Source organism: Octopus bimaculoides, chromosome 6 (genome assembly GCF_001194135.2).
Source record: "Octopus bimaculoides isolate UCB-OBI-ISO-001 chromosome 6, ASM119413v2, whole genome shotgun sequence".
Lineage (NCBI taxonomy): Eukaryota > Metazoa > Mollusca > Cephalopoda > Octopoda > Octopodidae > Octopus > Octopus bimaculoides.
The window spans coordinates 35,995,933-36,016,020 of NC_068986.1; the positions used below are offsets into that span (position 1 = coordinate 35,995,933).

The 20,088-nt window shown below is 31.9% G+C and overlaps 1 protein-coding gene across 2 annotated transcripts in view; it reads right to left on the reverse strand.

Annotated features, from left to right (window-relative positions):
- LOC106870527 (BAI1-associated protein 3) overlaps positions 1-20,088 on the reverse strand; it is a 1,007,871-nt gene that overhangs the window by 333,394 nt on the left and 654,389 nt on the right. For both annotated transcript variants that reach the window (XM_052968680.1, XM_052968681.1), the window contains exons 7-8: positions 2,641-2,730; positions 1,976-2,143 (exon numbers count right to left, since the gene is read on the reverse strand). In XM_052968680.1, the coding sequence (XP_052824640.1) occupies positions 1,976-2,143; positions 2,641-2,730 (258 nt within the window). The remainder of the gene's footprint in view (positions 1-1,975; positions 2,144-2,640; positions 2,731-20,088) is intronic.

A 20,088-nucleotide genomic window follows, 5' to 3' on the forward strand; every position in this document is an offset into this window, starting at 1 on the left:
AAAAAAATTGAATAGTGTCCAGTCAACGGTCAATCATAATATATATATATATATATCAAATTAAAAGGGTAAGGGATCATCAATTTATTAATTTATTAATAAATCAACAATTAATAATTTCTACCAAGCCCTTCGGTATGTAAGCACCATTATCGGTGGAGAACTTATTTAAAAGTTCATATATATTTATAAACATAATTTAGGGATCAGCAAATATTTGCTTCACCACATACCGATATATATATATCGATAGATACATAAATACATATATACTTATATACATATATACATATATATAAGTATACATACATACAATCTATTCATATATATACCTATAAGTAATAGTTTAACAAACGAAATGTAAAAGGGAAGAGGAATATGAATGAAGACCACTTTAAAATACAATTTCAATATAAACTATTTGTTTTGCATTTTATACTGAGAAAGATTTGACAGTTCTGTCTTATAGTTAAAAAGGTACTCTGACTGACATTAAATGGAAATGCCAAATTATTCTGACAGTTGACAGACAGATATAAAACTTTTCATGAATTTAAATGTAAACGAAAGTGTAAAACAAATTGTGCTTTGTGATCTTGAGGTATTTTTCAGAGTCTGCAAGCTTTTGGTGATCATTAGAACAAGGATTGGTTGGTTCCAGATTGCATAAGGACTTAGCATCGTGCAAGAGATTATATATATATATATATATATTCAAAAATATATTAGATAAATTTGTTACAACGGTGATTGGGAATTGAAACCATTCGCATATTCAAATCATCAATATCTTAGTCTTTAAAGCTTATTTACTTTTATCTTAAATATTGACTTTTTTTTCGTGTTTAGGTCGATACCAGCATGATCGACCAAACCTATGATCAAATAATTGCAACAGTTACCACCCAATCTTTATCAAACGTTGTGTACTCGTGACTTCATTATTAATATGTATTTTTCTGAAGATAGTAGGGTGTAATGTATGAAAGCTTTGGCTGCTAAGTCTAGTAAGACGAATGAGTATATAGAGATTCCATCATTGCTAAATGTTTCAGATAAATATAGTAGTGCAAATTTTCTGGTATATATCTACATGATTTATTAAGTGGCTGTCACATAAGCGTGGTTTTGGAAGAGATATTAAAATTTAGACTATAATAGTTGCTGTGTCTTGACTAGATAAGCGCTTTCGACAATCTGGGAGTCGTGAGCTTCTTTTTTTAATTTAATTTTTTGTCGGAATTGGTAAAATGCATGACCGGTACATGAATATTGCAAAAGAAAGATATTTAACTGAAGCAAAGTTTTTTGCTATGAAAGGGTGAATTCATTTAAAAGTTGCTAAGAGAAAATCTCACTAATATTTTAGTATCCTCTAAAAATATTGCAAAACTCGATTTCATTACTGATCATGAAAAGCTTTATAAGAAGCGATTTAACGTCCAAGATGGAGAAATATTATTCGGAGAACCGCACATCCTGTACGAAATTGTATTTGATGGAGTAGGCATGGGATAATCAATGCTGAGTTTGAAACGCTGATGTATAACAATTTCAGGAATACATAAAAGATAGAGATGTCAGCCTACGTAAAATATCACAAACTATATTTGTTCTGAAGAACGTAAGCAGGAGCATGTATAAAAATATGAAAGGGCATCATGTATCTATTAATTTCGATGACGTCTTAAGATATTGCAAAGAGAAATATAAACTGGTAACTGTCATTAAAGTTATCAGGAAAATACAGATCAACAGGTAATTTCATTTGCCGTTATACTAATTTCTCATTCATTTAACCTTTCAGCTGATATTCCATAGTTGCAATGTGACCACGATAACAACTAAATTTATTCCAAAGTTAAACACTCATTCCTATTTATATATCTTTAGTAAGAAACATTGTCATGTCCCCAGCAGACAAAATAGAAAAGGTGAATAATTAAGTATGATGTAGCTAATGCTGAACACATACCTTTTCTTCCGTAGCTTTGGCAAGTAGTTTAGCGTGGTCTTCGGGAGGCATACCAAATGCATCTTGTGCATATTGGTAGAGATCTTGCATGTATGGTAGGTGTCCACCGATAGTCGTTCCGATCTTATGTTTAATGGTGTAGAGAACTTCAATGTAAAGAAGCTCATACTGAAAAAGAAAACCATCAATGACAATAATAATAATAATAATAATAATAATAATAATAATAATAATAATAATAATAATAACATTTTCAAATTTTTGGACAAGTCTAGCAATTTTTGGGTGGTAATAGATGATTATATTAACCCCAGCATTTGACTGGTACTTTATTTTATCTCAACGTCGAAATGAAGGCAGACAAAATTAAACTCAGAAGGTAAAGAACCAGAAGAAACGCCGCTAAACATTTTGTCTGTCGAACATGTTAATGATCCTAACAGTTAACTGCTTTATTAAATCAATAATGTTAATAACTCTGCCTTGGTTTAGGCACAAGGCTGGCAAATTTGTGAGTTTATGTTTAGGCGATACCATAGAAACCTTGTTCTGAACGGTATTTCATATAAGCGCCTGTATGAGTAATCAAAATGTGACATTATGACTTATATCATTTGAAAATCCAGATTAAATCCTATTATGTCTTATACAAGGTGTCAACTTACTTCCTGCTTTGTTGGTTGATGCAGTTTAAGTTTTAAAGCAATCTGTTGCTCTGCTGGCAACGGTTTTTCGGCTTTCTTGGCTTCTTCGTGCTACAATAAAAACCAAAATGAATATGCATGTGTAAACATAGAAACTGAATTAAAAATAAGTAAATATTAAAATCATATACAATAATGATTTTCAGCAAATATATTCCTTTATTGGTTTGAATAATTAGAGTTAACTGCTTTAAAGTGTTTTTTCTAGATTACATTTACCTATCTTATGAATATTGTAAGATGGAAGTGAGGAAATCTTTGGCAATCGACGAAATTTTGCGCCCAATAAAACTGGAAATCCCACTCATAAATTTTTCAAAAAATTCCAATGATCAGAAAAATTTTACAACTTAAGATTGTACCTCTGTTGTATTATTCATCAAAGATTGATGTCTAGATGATTTTAAAATGAGCAATATGATCAAAGTTTAACAAAATTTACTAAGTTCACAAAAAGAAAGGATCTAACAACCTAGATGTTACAGAAGTATTGTGATTCTATGTTCGATTGTGATGGCTTTTTCTGGCTAAAGAACTAGTGTATATTCAGCCCTTCTAACGTTAGATGAACATCTTCATATATTTCAAATTGACTATTTGACCTAAATTGATTATAGGACTTGTCATCTTTGGTCGATATGTAATCATTTAAGGGATACATGTCTGGTGATTGGCCTGGAAATTGAGACTGCCGAAAACCGCGTGAATGTTCCAAACTTTAGTCTAATCGAAGTTTATATCTGTATTATAAGTTATATTGTTGGCGATTAGAATGTAATGGATAATAGCATATTGTAATATATTTCAGGATATTTAAGAAAATAAATTTCAAATCCTTACATTATTAATAGCATTGTCGAAAACTGAATTTCCTGATTATGGTAACGGAACAAAAGCAATAATCACTGTTTTAACAATGTTCTATATTTGATGCTCAACACTTGCTTAGGACAACGGAAGGAATAAAGACAAGTCTATTGCATAAATTTGATTATACTAAGACTTGATATTATTTAAATAACAATCAATGTACACAGTATGTGGATATTCAAGGTGAGCTCTGATCCGCTGCATGCAAATGAGTTCATTACTGGGTCCAGAACTCTCGTGGGAAAAACATTCGCATCCACGCAAGGTAATCTATGGTAGACCAGCAGTCGCTCATGCAAGCCAGACTCTCCTCTCCATGTCACCGATATTATCCGAAGGAAAGACAAAGGCCGATATAGCCGGGCACCAGTGACATCGTACCTTATTCCTACAGCTTAGCGAACCAGAGTAACGTGAAAGAGAGTGTGTTGCTCAAGAATTCAACACACAAGCTGGTCTGGGAATCGAACCCATCATTTCTGGATTGTGAACCCTAAAATCTAATCACTGAGCCATGCACCTTCACAAACACATACCTACACATACACTATATATATATATATATATATATATATATATATATATATATATATATATATATTCCACAGATGAGATCCAATGATTCTCGGTGTAGAAGACACTTAGTAGTGCTCAAAATATTCAAATTTAGATTCCTATATCTTTACAAGGGATCGATTCCGTAAAGAATGGCGTTGAGGGGATATAGAAGCAATTATGCAAATATGCAAATTAGGTACAAACTCGCAACATGGGAGAAAGCAAAAGTGGAGACATTCAGATGACGAATTTGTAAGTTTAAATATATAGATATGTATCTATTTATATCAATAGGTCCAACTTACACAGAGTACAGACGACAGTGAAAATTAAAAGGGGTGAAAGAAAAGTATTACAAGTCTAACAGCTGTTTTTGCGGCTTCTGAGATCCATAATAATATTTGTAGATGTAATTCATCACAATACGTGTCCGTGATGGTTACAATCAACATTGAGTGAGACGGGACTCCATCATAAGGGTAGAGAAAATCTTACATTTATTTCTTAATGCAGAGAACTTCAAAGATGGAATGATTGAATGTGGATAGGTGGAGAAATGGGAATACAGCTATACTTAAATTACTCAACTAAGAGTCTATCACAATCGATAGCAGAAACAGCGTGTTTGTCTTGAGAATCGAGTTTCAGGTTACTGTTTCACGCGATGATCACGGTGGCGTGAAACTATATATATATATGTGTGTGTGTGTGTGTGTGTGTGTGTGTGTGTGTGTGTGTGTGTGTCTGTGTGTGTGTCTGTGTGTGTGTGTGTGTGTGTGTGTGCGTGTGTGAAGACATATATATAAATATATATATATGACATTTTGAATGAAGTGTTACATTTGTTGAATCTTCGCTTCTATAATAAATCTCTGCTGAAAAATTGAATATGTACCAAAGAAATGAAGCCCAAATATTCTCTCTTCCCGATAGTTTTGCCACTGTTATCATTGAAGGTAATTATCAAGATTCAGTAATTATCAGTTCAATTAACAGTAAACGATAACTTATCTATTTTACACTTCTTGTATGTGAAGCATTTTCTCAGCAAATTTCAGCTATCGATAATTCGTTCATTGAAGAACGTGAGAAAATTATCAAACAAAACGTGTGAATACATGGAGTTGAAGATATATGTAAGCAACAAATTAAACTAATAACAAACACCAGATGGATGGAATATAACACCGTTGTTTCTTGTTAAACGAGAGTATTAAGCATAAATACCGACTTTCATCAACAAAATACTTGAAGGAAGCGATTTAGTATGGTAGCTGTTCACCAAATGACTCATTAAAAGGAATATAGTAAATTTACACGTATGAAATAAAGAAATTATTGAATATATATATATATATATATATATATATATATATATACAAAACTCGCACAGTCAGTCTAGGAAACATCTGATGCTACGCTCTGACAGAAAGATCTAAGTGCCATCTATACATGGGCTGAGGATAACAACATGCAATTTAATGCAAGTAAATTCCAGGCCCTTCGCTATCAGTTATGCGCTGCTCAGGAATCACGACATCAGTACGTTGGACCAAGTGGAGCAACAATCCCAGAATCTAATACGGTGCGTGATCTTGGAATAGAAATGAGCAACAATGCCTCATTTCACACACATATCAACAAAATGGTAGCAGTATCCAGAAGACTGGCCGGTTGGATTCTGAGAACATTCCGGACAAGGTACTGATAAACTATGATGACACTATGGAAGACATTTATCCTCAGCCGGGTGGACTACTGCTCTCAGCTATGGTCACCCTCTACTATAAGTACGAGAGCAGAGCTTGAAGCAGTTCATCGACATTACACAAAGAAAATTGCATCAATGGAACGACTGAGCTACTGGGACAGATTGAAAGAGCTACGACTCTATTCCCTGGAAGGAAGGGGGAGAGGTATGCAGTGGGATGTATATGGAAGATACTGGAAGGACTGGTACCAAACTTTGGAATAAAGAGCTATACCAGACCACTGTGCTGTCTCCACTGTGCCGACTGTTTAATCTCGGGCAAGGACGATGTACTGAAATAGCGTGGGTTTCAAGGGCTGTTTAACTGTCTGCCTCCATGGAGTGGATGTAGTCCCATAAAATTCGTCAATTTTATTAACTATAACTGAGTTACAGTTAATATCCAACTTGACTCACATCACTTCCTCACAGGGATACAAAAATAAAGCAAAGCCGAACATGGATCACCCCTAATAAGGCATTTTATTGAGTTGTCATGACAGCATCGGGGAAAATTAAGACTGATTCAAAATGTGCATGTTTCCTCTCATCCACACCTATTAAAATACAGTCATAAGAAATATCCCTATATAAAATCGATTCACAAATTTCAAAAATATGTTTCTTATCATCGTAAACGAAAGCAAGCGATTTAACACTGAAAAAGTAAATATAACGCAGTAAATATGGAGAAAAGTATGATTATATAAATGCGAAAAACATACTGCAATAAATAAATAAACATTAGAAAAAACAGTTTGGGTTAGATGTGTGATTGTACGATCTTAAATACATCGTTGAAGTAATAAAGTAGAATTTTCGAGTTGAACACGATTAGAAATATTTTCTCCACTGGAAGCACCACCGAACGCAAATACAATTTTATTGGGAGAGCATCGTTGAGAAACCAAAGTATAGAGCACAACTTAAATAGATGAGAATGGAAAGGAGAAAGAAAAGAGATTAAGAAAATCACCAATATTTTTTAGTAGTAAGACCTGATAATTTTCAAACAATAGAGATTGTTAGCTCCTGAAATCCATATAGTCTTCAAATTCTTGCACGGAGCTTAACCACTATCTATTTATTTACAGCTGCCCTATAAAACCCATGATCCAATGAATTACAAGAGGGAACAGTATCAACTCGAGAAATATTTCTAGAAGACCAAATAATAATACTTCCCAGATCCCAAATGTCTCTCAACAATGTACATAAAGCATTTATGTATACACTGAACAATAGACTGATTACATATTATTGCAGAATTATTTTGGTAGAATACTTGAGAGAGTGTTATAAATGTATATAAAGAACAACTGGGAATTATATCACTGAAAGTCTTTTGACAGCAACTATGGATCTTCTATACGAAAATAACATATGCTGCCAAAATGGAAAACATTAAGAGCACAAAAATGATTGAGAAAATTAAAGAATAAATATTGCTTGAAGAACAAAGATTTTCAGCCAAAATTTCGTGTTACCTTACACTAACAAGTCTCTTAAAGCAAAACAACATTCATTACCAATAATTTGAAGGTCATAAACCACTCCTTTTTATGGATCATTACTATATATATATATATATATATATATATATATACACAAGACGCAATATCCATCGGAGAATCTATTCAGAATTCTACATGAACACATCATTGATATCAAAATACGCATGGTTTGAGGAAAGTGTCCTAAATCAATAATAGTTATATTAAATACAGCATAAGAAATAATCGATTACGTCATTTGCAGCTACCTAGTTCTTGCAAAGACTCAACATTTCCTGAGGCATAAACACGAGTTAGTAGCAATATCCATTGAACAATATTTAGGCACTCCCACATCAAAACGTGAAAGTAAATAACATAAATACTTACCAAATCTTATATATAAGAACACCTTGGTTATTATAGCTGATGTCTTTGAAGATGAAGACGATGATTAAAGGGAACTCTTAGATGTAATAATCAAAGGAAATATATTTACTGTTCGATAGAAATCTTGATGTATTCCGACCACATTATCACTCATTAACACAAAGAAAATCTGCTAATGTGTAAGGAAATAGGGAAAACGTGGGAAGGAGAATAAAAGTAAGGCAAATAAAGAAGACTCACGGTGTGTGATAAAAGAAAATAACTGGAATGAAAATATCTGCATTTGTAGGGCACCTAAGTTTATATATATATATATATATATATATGAGATGTTTTGGTATCCAGAAGACCCAAAAAGCAGGTAAGGCTATGTAAGCGCTACGGAGGGACCGCTGTTAAGCTCCCTGTTCAATAATAGCATGAGTGAGGATTCTAGGGCAGGACATGTGTGAGGGTGTATATTTTAAATAAAATAAGATAACGGGGCCAAGGCAATTTGATATTCCTAGCATATTTATAAGTAGAGAGGTGGTCTTACAGCTGTTTCAGGGAAATAAATGATATCACATCATCAGAGACGTGTTAAAAGAGCTTCAAGCTCTTTTAACTGGGATATCATTTATTTCCTGAAACAGCTGTAAGTCTACCTTTCTAATTTCTAGGAATATAAAATTGCCTTGGCCTTGTTATTTTATTTAAATCACACACACACACACATACACTCACGCACATACACACACTCACATGCACACGTTTAAAATGTAGCCCAAATGAAAGCAGTTCCCATTTGAAATACACCTTCAGTTATCTGGCATTAGATATAACCTATACCTATTCATCAGAATAAACCTCCACTAATGTAAAACTCTCTCCCATCTAAAAAAAATGGACTTAATGATTTATGAACACTAAACATTTCTACATATCAATATAAATTCTTTCGGAACATTTTGCAGTACGCCGCGTGGTGTAGTGAAAGCTCCGAATGAGGCTACTGACAAGAAATAAGAATAACCGTTTTAAATTTGGAAACATGACCACATTTATTCGAGATTATTGTAGTTTATTATGAATTGCAGCCCTTGAATAACTCTCTGTTTTGCACATTCGACATAAATTGAAGTATATAATGCATATATTCTGTCTGGAGAATTTGAACTCAAAACCGCATAACTCATTGAAGTTTAGTTTTCTTACGCTAGTAATCCTATGGAAAACATCAAAATTACTTCTTGTACAATTACCGCCCACTAAATGAATTTACGCATTGCATAAATAAATAAATAAATAAATAAATAAAGAATTTTCTTTGAAGAATATCGGCAGCAAAAATACATATTTCACATTGAAATTTAAATGTGATTATGTTTATATAATTTTAAATTAAATGTCATAAAAAATAAATCTTTTATACGAAGACAAATTACAACATTCCTTGTCGTTTAATTTCACGCTACAAAGATATTAATACACATTTAAAATAGCCCTTTCTTGAGTAAAGTAACTATGGAAATCCAAGATCTGTTTAATGCTACGTATTAGAAAATAAAATTAAATAATAGTTTATGAATCTGATTATACTTTTGGTGAATCAGTTGTAATGAATAGAGAGACAATACAATGTACATGAAAGCTAACATTTTGAATAGATTGAAAATTTAATTTAAGAATTATGACTAATTCTACAGATGCAAGAGAATTGGATTAGTTAATTACCACATAATAATATAATGATTACTTATAACGCGCAGCAAAAAGTAAATAAGAATATACACAACTGATGAACATATGAATGAAACTAATTAACATTGTCTTTATAAATAATAGATACCATAAATTTTGAAATAACTGCTTTCTGATTCACCGCACACAGCTTAACCGTATTTAGTAAATGAAGCAACACGAAGTTGGAAATTTTGACATAGCAGTATAAGGCAAAGGAAATTATATTATTTGTAGATAAGTATTCGCGGACTATGAGTTTATCGAGAATATTCCTTTCGTTTAGCTTGCACGATTTGAGATTGGTTTTAATTTTTCACATTTAATATACCCAATGCATATAAATATATAGTTAAGCTAGAAGAAATGTGGAGCTATGAATTAATACAAATCTTAATCATAAGAGAGAAGGCAGTAACCATTATTTTTTGCATGATAACTGGAAGAGAAGTAGTTACGCTTAGATAGAAAACCTGACAAGATTGCAATCAGCGGACTATAATTCTATAAGGACCTTATAGTGCAGGTGGTGATGTTAAAAGCAACTTGTTTCTGTACTCCTCAATTGCATTTTAGAGCGCTAGTCATAAGGTTATTGTGTTCAGAGTTTTCGTAAGTACTCATTTCTTAAATAAATGTTACACCAGCGAAACCAAGAATAAAAAAACTGTTTGCGGAATCAGGTTGCTGTTACCTTACTTCCATACATTTAAGTTTTATTAAGTAAATCTTCTCTAATGTATATATTTTTGAATTAATTAAAAATGTATTAGTAAACATATTAAAAGATGAATAATCTCGATAATGCAATAATTTGATACATTTGGTACATTGTTTCCAAGAATACTGTTTCAAGGAATACATCGTCCTAAATTTCTATTTATTTTAGACGGTAAACTGTAGCCCAATGTTGTTCATAATGCTTGCAAATTAGCCAACCACAATAATGATCATTCATTATCACAGACCTTTTCTGTTAATGAAAGGTAAATTGGAATTAGATTATTCCTACTTTTCCAGAAGACATTAGAATTGTAAATTAACTGAAATAGTTTCATTAGAGAATTCCAGTCCCTCTTTGGTCTTCGTTTTCGAGGAAATTATGCAATAATTTTGTTGCTATTGAATTTTAAATTTCTAGTCAGTTAGCCATATATCACTTATCTTTGTCGATTATCTTCAGAAAGTTATCTACTGTATATATACATATCACCAGAATCTAGTTTATGTATATATATATATATATATATATATAGCACACCGAGTATATTTGTCTTTCTGCAATCTTTAGTATAAAAGTTAACAAGATCATCAAAATTACAAACGAACGCAAGTCTGCATCTACTTATCATGTTTCATTGTTTTCTAGAAAACGTTTCTATCCATATAATTTTCAAATTGAGTAAGGAGATAGTGCAACGCGGATGGACCAGAATCATTGAACTGTATACTGAATCATATCTGCGACCGTCAAATGGAACAACTTAATTCGCTACCTATCTACTAGATATAACAGCCAAGTCACTGAACGTCACATTGTATCACCTAAATATAAATGATTGGTGCATTGGCCAGTGTAGTCCTAGATACACAAAAAGACTAACGAGTGCTTTCGTATGATGAAGTGCAACGCCCTTCACCGTAAGCCCGATCAAACTAAGTATATGGGAAAAATATCAATTATCTTCCATCTAATCACCAGGATATTACTGGAAAAAATTTGTCAACGGTAAAGGATAATACACAAAAGTTGCCTCAGCACTATTTGGACTCAGAGGAGGGAATGACGAAGCAAAATATTTCGACGCATTTGGTTTCCAGTTTAGTCAACTTATTAATATTATTCTCTTATCGATACTAATTTAAGTAATACATTCTATGCTAAATGCATATATTGCATTTTAAATCAACCAACAGTTATACCATAAATCTTCCAATGTTTTCTAGAATATGTTTTTTCAATAAAATTATTCCCAGAGAATAACAGGAACAAATCAGAAAGTAAAACGAATAATCGGAGTAGTAAACGGTGTTAGAACTAACATACAAAGCTGTCGCACAAACCTGAAAATATGACACGTTTTCCCAAATTAAGGTGAGATAAGTAATCTACAAAGATCAAGACAAAAGAGTTAAGGAGAAAAGAAACAGACAAAACATATGTGAAATTAGGGAGTTGATAAGACATCGACGAATCGACGAATATAATAGAGTAATTATGTAAGGAATAGATAATTTATTCAAATGATAAAGGAAGTTTGTAGTAATTACTGACTGGCGGGCGTGTACTTTGTTTATAATCACACAAACGGTAAATATCGTGTTAATTACTAAATAACACAATTGGAATGTTATGAATATAGTAAGGTGTAGTTAAATAAAGCAAATATAAAGTCAACAATACTGAAAGTAGATTGTAATGTATTCATGATCGTCACAAGGAATTATTAATATATTCCAATATTGTACATGCACTAACTGATTGTTAAGTTATGATCGGTTAGCATGTCTACGATTCCAGGTTTAAGAAAGCAACGTTACTTCGGTAGGCTTTTCATATTACAACCAGCTAAGAAAGTGATAATATTCTGCGCTCTATATAGTGATATCATAGTACAAAGTATTAATATTGTTTGCACATAAACGTTTTAGCACATTTTAAACACATACTTACAACATGAAATTAAAGAGGTTTTAGTTTTTATAATCTATATCAGCTTATGAAAGTAATCAGAACTAAAATTTTCTCTTTACATGTGATAATAGTTTCCCAATGTATCTTCCTCTAGTTACACGCATAATTATACGTTTTGAGTAGGAAATGTAAAGCTGCAGTCATGTACGTTCTTATAATTAATACTTAACTAATACTATATCAACTAATTAAGTCTAACTGTTATGGCGTGTTTTGCATATATTATAGGTGGCGGCACGTATCGACATAATGCACTTCAGGTGTCGCTACGTTATGAATTAAAAAAAACAAATAATGTATTATCACGAGGTCTTGCATCTCTCTGTATTCACAGATATATCTCAGTGCTTCGAATTTAATAAAGTGAAACAAGTAGTTGACCGGTTTAGTTTCCCATTGCCGTCACCGAGTCTTTAGAAATTGAACCATACAGTATTATTTTTAAATAAACTAAATTTTGCATTTTGAAATCTATATGTATATTTGTCATAAACATTGTACCGAATTAAAGAAATAACGAAATAACGATGATTCATTTCTAGAAATAATCTATTTTTAGTTTTAGCTATACTACTTCAGAGGTTATTAAGGTGAAGTGCAATGTTCATTTATAGGAAATGAATTAGTATTGTGTTTTGGGAATAATAACTTCATCGACTATAGGTCTCAATTAGTTTATTATATGTAGTTTATTATATGTGTGTACGTTACACTAAGGCAATTAACACAATGGGTTTCGTACAAAAAATACCGGTTACCTGTATTATCTCCAATGTTTGCTACATTGCTGATATCCATTGCTACTGACATGCACAAACACACGTGCACGTATTTGATGCGCTTCCATACAATTTCCATCTACTCAATTGCTCTCAAAAGCTCGTTGGTGGTGACGAGGGACAAACTGACACCATAGAATAAATTTAACCAACAGGTGGCAGCTGTGGGATTGAGACTAGAAACACGTGTTTGCAAACTAAACTATTGAGCCATAAAGATATTCTCGAACCAATTTAATAAAGGTCTTAGTTTCCAAATTCTAATATTTCTAGGGTTGAAATTTCTCACATCACCATACTGGTGGTGTCGATCTAAGTTACCATCGGTAAGACCTATGTTACTAAACGATTATACCTGAAACTCTGAGTTACTAATCGTTATTCTAAATATTGAATAACTGCTTGAATCTAAATTTTATATCTTCGTTTATTTTGGAAAAAGACCAGAATCAGACGACTATGATTCAGTATAGTCCTACTTAATTTTTCTGTAGGTTTTCTGAAATCATATTAATCTGTCATATTTACAGAAATATGTCTCGCTCAACTCCTATGAACTATGAATAATTCTGAATAGAAATCGTAGCATTGCATAGTCACTAAGAAAGATTGTGGTCATTTACACAGGGGAATTTTATGATTCAGAAAACACGAACATTTCCCTTTGCAGACTCAATTTTATCTACATTATTTTATGTATATTATTCTGATTCTTTTTAGCGACAGTATCCATTAGCAAACTTGTTTAATCACATTTTATTTATTTTTTATTATGGAATAGTAGATTCTTATATTTATGATCGAATAAGTTAAAAAAATATATAAAAATAACTATGTATTCTAACATACAGAAACACCAAGAGAATAACTTTTCTGCTATAATGCATTTCAACTGTACCTAGAGTTACTTGTTTCCTCTATTATATCGTTGTCACCTTTATGAAGCAAGTTGATCATATATCTACAGTGAACCTACGCTTGTATTTAGTGATAACAATAAAACATTCTGAAGCGTTCTATATCAGCTGCATAGTTCTTGTTTGTATTTTGTGAATTGAATACATAGTAAAAAAATCAAACAAAAACAAATATACATGTGATATCATCCAACATGAAGCTGTCCACTGTATTTTTACTCAAACCCGCAGGAATTAAATAAAGGATTTCACTACAAGGCACTCATTAAATAATTATGCCAACCCTTGAGATACATACTTGCATTTGTTGAGTATAATCATTAAAAGAAATATCTAGTGCATGTTTATATTATCATATATTATTTTTATGGTTACAAATATTATTCGTTGGTGTGGAGATGTGAAGGAGATGAAAGAATATAAGAACCCCCTTGTCTTATAATACATGATTCTCTTTTCTAATAAAATGGTTATTTCATTCGTTATCATCATACTTTCGCTCACGTGGTATACTTTCTTCTTTTTTCTTCCAAAGTTGTTTTCAGGCAAATAAGATCCAGGGAAATTTTTTATAAACTAAAAGACTGCGTCGCGGAACAGCTAATGTTTTGACATAAAGACTGGTAAATTTAATTTTCATTTATTTGCTCGCTAAGCTGTCAAAATTTTCATCGCTATGTAAAGTTGACACTGATCTAGCTGCATGGGTGCGACGAAAATGTTGATACCGCAGGAAAAATTTATAAGTATACAATTTACCAGGTTTGATGCATTTAAAACACTAAATCAGTTCTAAAAAGCAAAATAATTGTTTTTGATTAAGGCATAAAGCCAGCGATATTGGGTGGGGGGTAGAATATTAGTAGAATACTTCAATCAAGTCCTTGGCTATAACTTTTATCATACCGGAAAAGGAAAGGCAAATTTGACAGGAGTGGAATTAGAGCTGCAGCAAAGCGTTTTTCCTGCGCTCTACAGATTCTTCTATTTCGCTGCATTACACTGAGCTAGTAATGCAATTAAGAGATATATTCGTTGTTCTATAACTCATTATGACGTTTGATTAATTCTGAGCATTTTCATTTCACGTAGTGATACAATGAAAAATGAATCCCAAGAGTAAATTCCAAATCAGCAATGAATATAGACTAAAAAAGCTTAGCCATTGTGGGACACCATCTAATAAATAATTGGTTGCTCGAAGCCTTGACAACAACATTCTTCTGCTACTAGAGCAGAACATTTGATAACATACGGCATAAAAAAAAAACATACAGTAGTAGAAAGTTCATTGTTACTATGTAGCTTAATCATATTATTCTGTTCATAAACGGGAGAAAGGTGTAATTATGATAGCAAATATAAAATAAAGAACTGTATATTACAAAAAAGATTCTAATTTGCTCTTCGTCTAGCACCGGTGTATAATTTTGCTTATTTACGAACGCATATGTGGCGATGTGGCTGGGGATTTCGCTTCAAAATAATGACTTCCTAGTTTTCATTACCCTTCACGGAAACTAAAGTAGCGTACATGTATTTCACCATATCATCAGGTTCTCTAATACCTTACGAAATTGGCAGACGATAATTGAGCGAGGTTTCTCGTGTGTATCGATGCACACATACACCCACTCACACACCTACATATAGATGTAAGTATGTATGTGGAGTGCGTATGTATTTCTAATTTGTGAGTGACTTCACATCATGAATCTATGTGGGTAAGAGTTGTCAGGTGTAAACATCAGCAAAATACATCGTGTTATAGATGCACACACGTCACTTTCGCCGCTAGAAATGCGACTGACCGACATTTAGTTTCTCCTGGCTTTAAACTTTCGATTACTGCCAACGCAAATGGAGCAGAGATAAGAACTAAGAAGGAAACTGGTGCAATTTAATCAAATGTTTTCTCCATAAATATGAGGCACTGTCCCTATGTTCATTGCCGATGTTATTGCTACTTACTGACAATTAAAACCACGAAGACAAGGCCATGTAATAATATGATCAAGAAAACCGGACTCATAGAAATACCTGCACATTCTCTCTGAAATCACACCTTACCACCTTTACATACATACATACATACATACATACATACATACATACAAACAGACATACGTACATACATACATACGTACATACATACATACATACATACGTACATACATACATACATATCAGTAATGATGTATAATTTAGTCTGAAATAAAATGGCCAGAAAAGACAAGTTTTTCATGATTATATTTTTTTCATGTCTATATTTGTTCAGTCAGGGACGACCATAGGCTAGCAACCGGTACCTCGTGATACATCTTGAAAAGTGAATATTTCAAGTAGAATGTAACGTCACTGGTTTGTGATTAATTTAACAGTCTAAATTTTTTCAGTTTAAAGTTTAACAGTCTAAATTTTTTTCTTTAATTTATATCATATGCCAAAATTCAGTATTAGCGTATAATCACTTTACAATCACTCTTATAGCATCTCCTATTGACGCTTTTCTCTCATAGATATTGGTCTTCAGAACTTAGCAGACTAAGATCAATAATACTTCTTAGTGCGCCATAAACTTAATCCCAAACACACTTGCTCAAACAGATGCAGACACATGCGCACAACCATACATGTGTGTGCAAGGCCGCAAATTAGCTAGGTCATTACAAAGCTCGCAACATTTGTTTCGTGTCTGTGTTCAGAGTTCATATAACGAGCGGTAAAATTTATTTCTAGCCCTGACACCTACCAAATAAACCTATTAATTTATCATGCCGTTTATAAATTCTGGTACAGCTTTTCTGGTACAATTATATATTGGTAAAATAAATTCTGGTACAAGTTGACAGGTTAAAGAAGTGCGTAAATTAGGAGACGATAGGGATTTACAAGCTGAGCCCGTTGAAAAAAAAAAAAGAAAAACAGAAAATATCAAGATTATGCACTGGAAATATGTTAAAATTTGCAGATTGATAACATTTAAAATTTTATTAATTGTGCACAGGAGATGATTCAGCGTTCTTGTCAGTGAATTTAAATAGAGAATAGGGGTCATGGTGCACTGAAAGATAGAGTGGTTACCTCAACCATCCGAATTTATAAGTCTTTGTGTAAGAGTGAAAATAAGAGACTTATTCATTTTCATTCAAATAATAAAAACGAACTCTTTGCTTTCTTTCCTGCCTTTCTTTCTTTCTTAAACTATTTCACCTTGTAGTACAAATATAGATATTTTATCTAGAGACATAAAAGAACTTCAACTATGACGCGTCCAGACTACGGCTGAAATTTGCATCTGTTTCTTTTATAATGGCGCTGCTTGATAATATATTTGCGATTAGTTCTGCTATTCATAGATGTGTATTAAATATATGGGTCACTGTTTTACTTGCCAGGATCTTAAAAATAGAAACAATCTCGACTCAAGCAAAACTGAACAGGAAATATAAAAGAAAATTGTTTCATAATCAAAGCAATATCAGGAAACTGAAGAATATTTGGAAATAAATTTAATAATGTTGCATTTTTCCACATGTTTAACAAACTGATTAATAAGAAACGCCATTACAGTTTCTAAGTTGCTTTCAATTGTATCAAATATTTAAATATATCATTCATATCATATATACCATTCATATCATATATATATATATATATATATATATATATATAATCAAATAATATGAAAAATGTGAAATTAAATAAATAACAGTTTATCTGGATCTAAAACTTCTCAAAAAATGAATAGTATTTGAAAAATATTTCCTAATTTTTATTGATTTAATTATTTTACGAATTTAATATCAATACAGTCTAATCTACCATTCAATTTTATATCGCCATATACAATTTTTGTGTACTAAATATGACTTAAAAAAAAAACAACTTCTGAACTGAGTATTTTCATATAATATCGATAGAAATTGTAAGAGCGACAGCGAAAGAAACGAACGTTGAATACAGATGAAAGCCGAAAACAATAATTAAAAAACTCTCTTTCGAGAGTTATTTATGACATATGATCAATACAATGATTTCATTTTCAAAGAAAGATGTTAAAAGAAGTATTTAATTTTAGTTACAAAATATATAAGAACAAAACAAATCTGGTTTCATAAACAATATGACAAAAATAAATAAGGAAGTTTAGATTCTAGACCATTCTTAGATAAGGAAATCCATATTATTACTAGAATTCGTTTTACAAATGGATTTCAACCTAACAAAATTTGTTACGGCAAAATCATTGTTGCTCATTGTTGATTAAACCGCATGTCATATATACATGCATACATGCATACATACATACATACATACATACATATATACCTATGTATATACATATTTATGCATATATATATATATATATATATATATATATATATATATATATATATATATATATATATATATGTGTGTGTGTGTGTGTGTGTGTGTGTGTACGTGTGTGTGTTAAATGCAGACCTAACAAGTTATTTATATGCAGTAGAAATTTAATTACACCAACCGTTCCGATTTTCACTGAATTACATGTTTTAAATTCATTTTAAATTACTTAAAAAGAATATATTAAAAAAATTGAAATTGAAAAATTTGCGGGAGATTCTTTAATGAATAGAAAACCAAATTGTGTATTAATCAGTGTTAAAGTACCTTATAATAGAATACATAGTTCTCTACAATATGGTTTATGTAGATGATTGGTACAAAAACACAGACATAGTTGTATAAAATTCAATAGATTTTCCCGCATAAATAAGCATATTTTCCAGTATTCAACTAGATTTATTTATTGTATTTTCCTTTCCATACAGAAGAAATAAAAAAAATGAGTGAATAAATAAATAAGTTAATAAAATGAAAAATATTCATACTGATTCTTAACCAAAGGAGGAACTTCTCAGTGAGAAGGAATATTTACATTGGTTTTCTCCGTATAGTACTGACATTATTCACTACTTTTTGAGTAAAAGGTTCAAGATCAAATCGACTGGTCTATAACTTGAACTTGGAAGACAATACTTCAAGATATTTAGTCGTGTAGCCTAAATCTCTGGCAACTGATCTGCTTAGTTTTCATATATTGAAAATAGAATTTGCTTCAGCCTAAGGCCTTTCATATGGGGGAACCTTATTGTACAACAGAATTGTGTACAATATGGTGTACAATTTTCATATATTTTAGGAAAAGAATGAATCTTCACATCTGGAAAGCTTTCCATGGTATAACACGGTCTGTTTGATTAGGATTGACATGAGTGAAAAAATAACAACGCGTCTTTTAAGTCACAAAGATGTTCTCTCAAAAGGAAATCCATTTCTTCGTATTTTTAAAAATTCAGAAACTTAAAGGAGGAGGCAAGCTGGCAGAAACGTTAGCACGCCGGACAAAATACTTAGCGAGAAACTTGGTTTAAAATGTATACAATGATAAATCGTAGTAAATTTCTGGATTTCTTTGGGTTTTGATGTTAGTAAAGGTCCTATAGTATTCTCACGTTTTATAAGACCCAACCTAAAATTGTTGGTGCTATCAGCAAATCTTATGGTTTATATCATGCTATTTTACTTACAATTTTATTATGATTCGTAATAGCGCGCCGGTATGTTCAACTATCCATCTCACCACATTATAATTGGATGTAGTCTGCAATTTAACATACCCGTATATATGCTTAGGAAGATTGCTTTTAATCATAATATAATAAAGGCCCTATATTGCCATATACTTCATCACACAGGGCCAACATAAATCACAAGTTAACGAGAATTCAGTTGAGTGAACAATTGAATGACCATCGTCCGAATCGACGGAGGTTCCATCATCACGTAAACACGCACACGCACACACATACAGAGGCATATATGTGTTTGAGTGTGAACGTGTGTTTACCTCTCCATATTAAACATAAAAGAAAGCAAAACAATTTTCTGTAAATATGTATGTGTGCCTTTGTGTATCTCAGTGTGTGTATGTCTATGTGTAAGAGTATCTGCGTAAACGAATTTGTCTGAGTTGCATATTTTCATCCTGCAATGAAACCTGACTGTAATAAGACTAAAAGAAACATCACAACAAATGTATTCAATTGCACTCAGTATGTTGCAATTATCAAAATATACACCGACGTCACGCTTCAGGGAGTTTGATTATCGGAAATTATGTGCTATATCTACTAATCGATACTTAGATAAGGAAGAATATGTTATTTTACATTTTTTTAAATATATA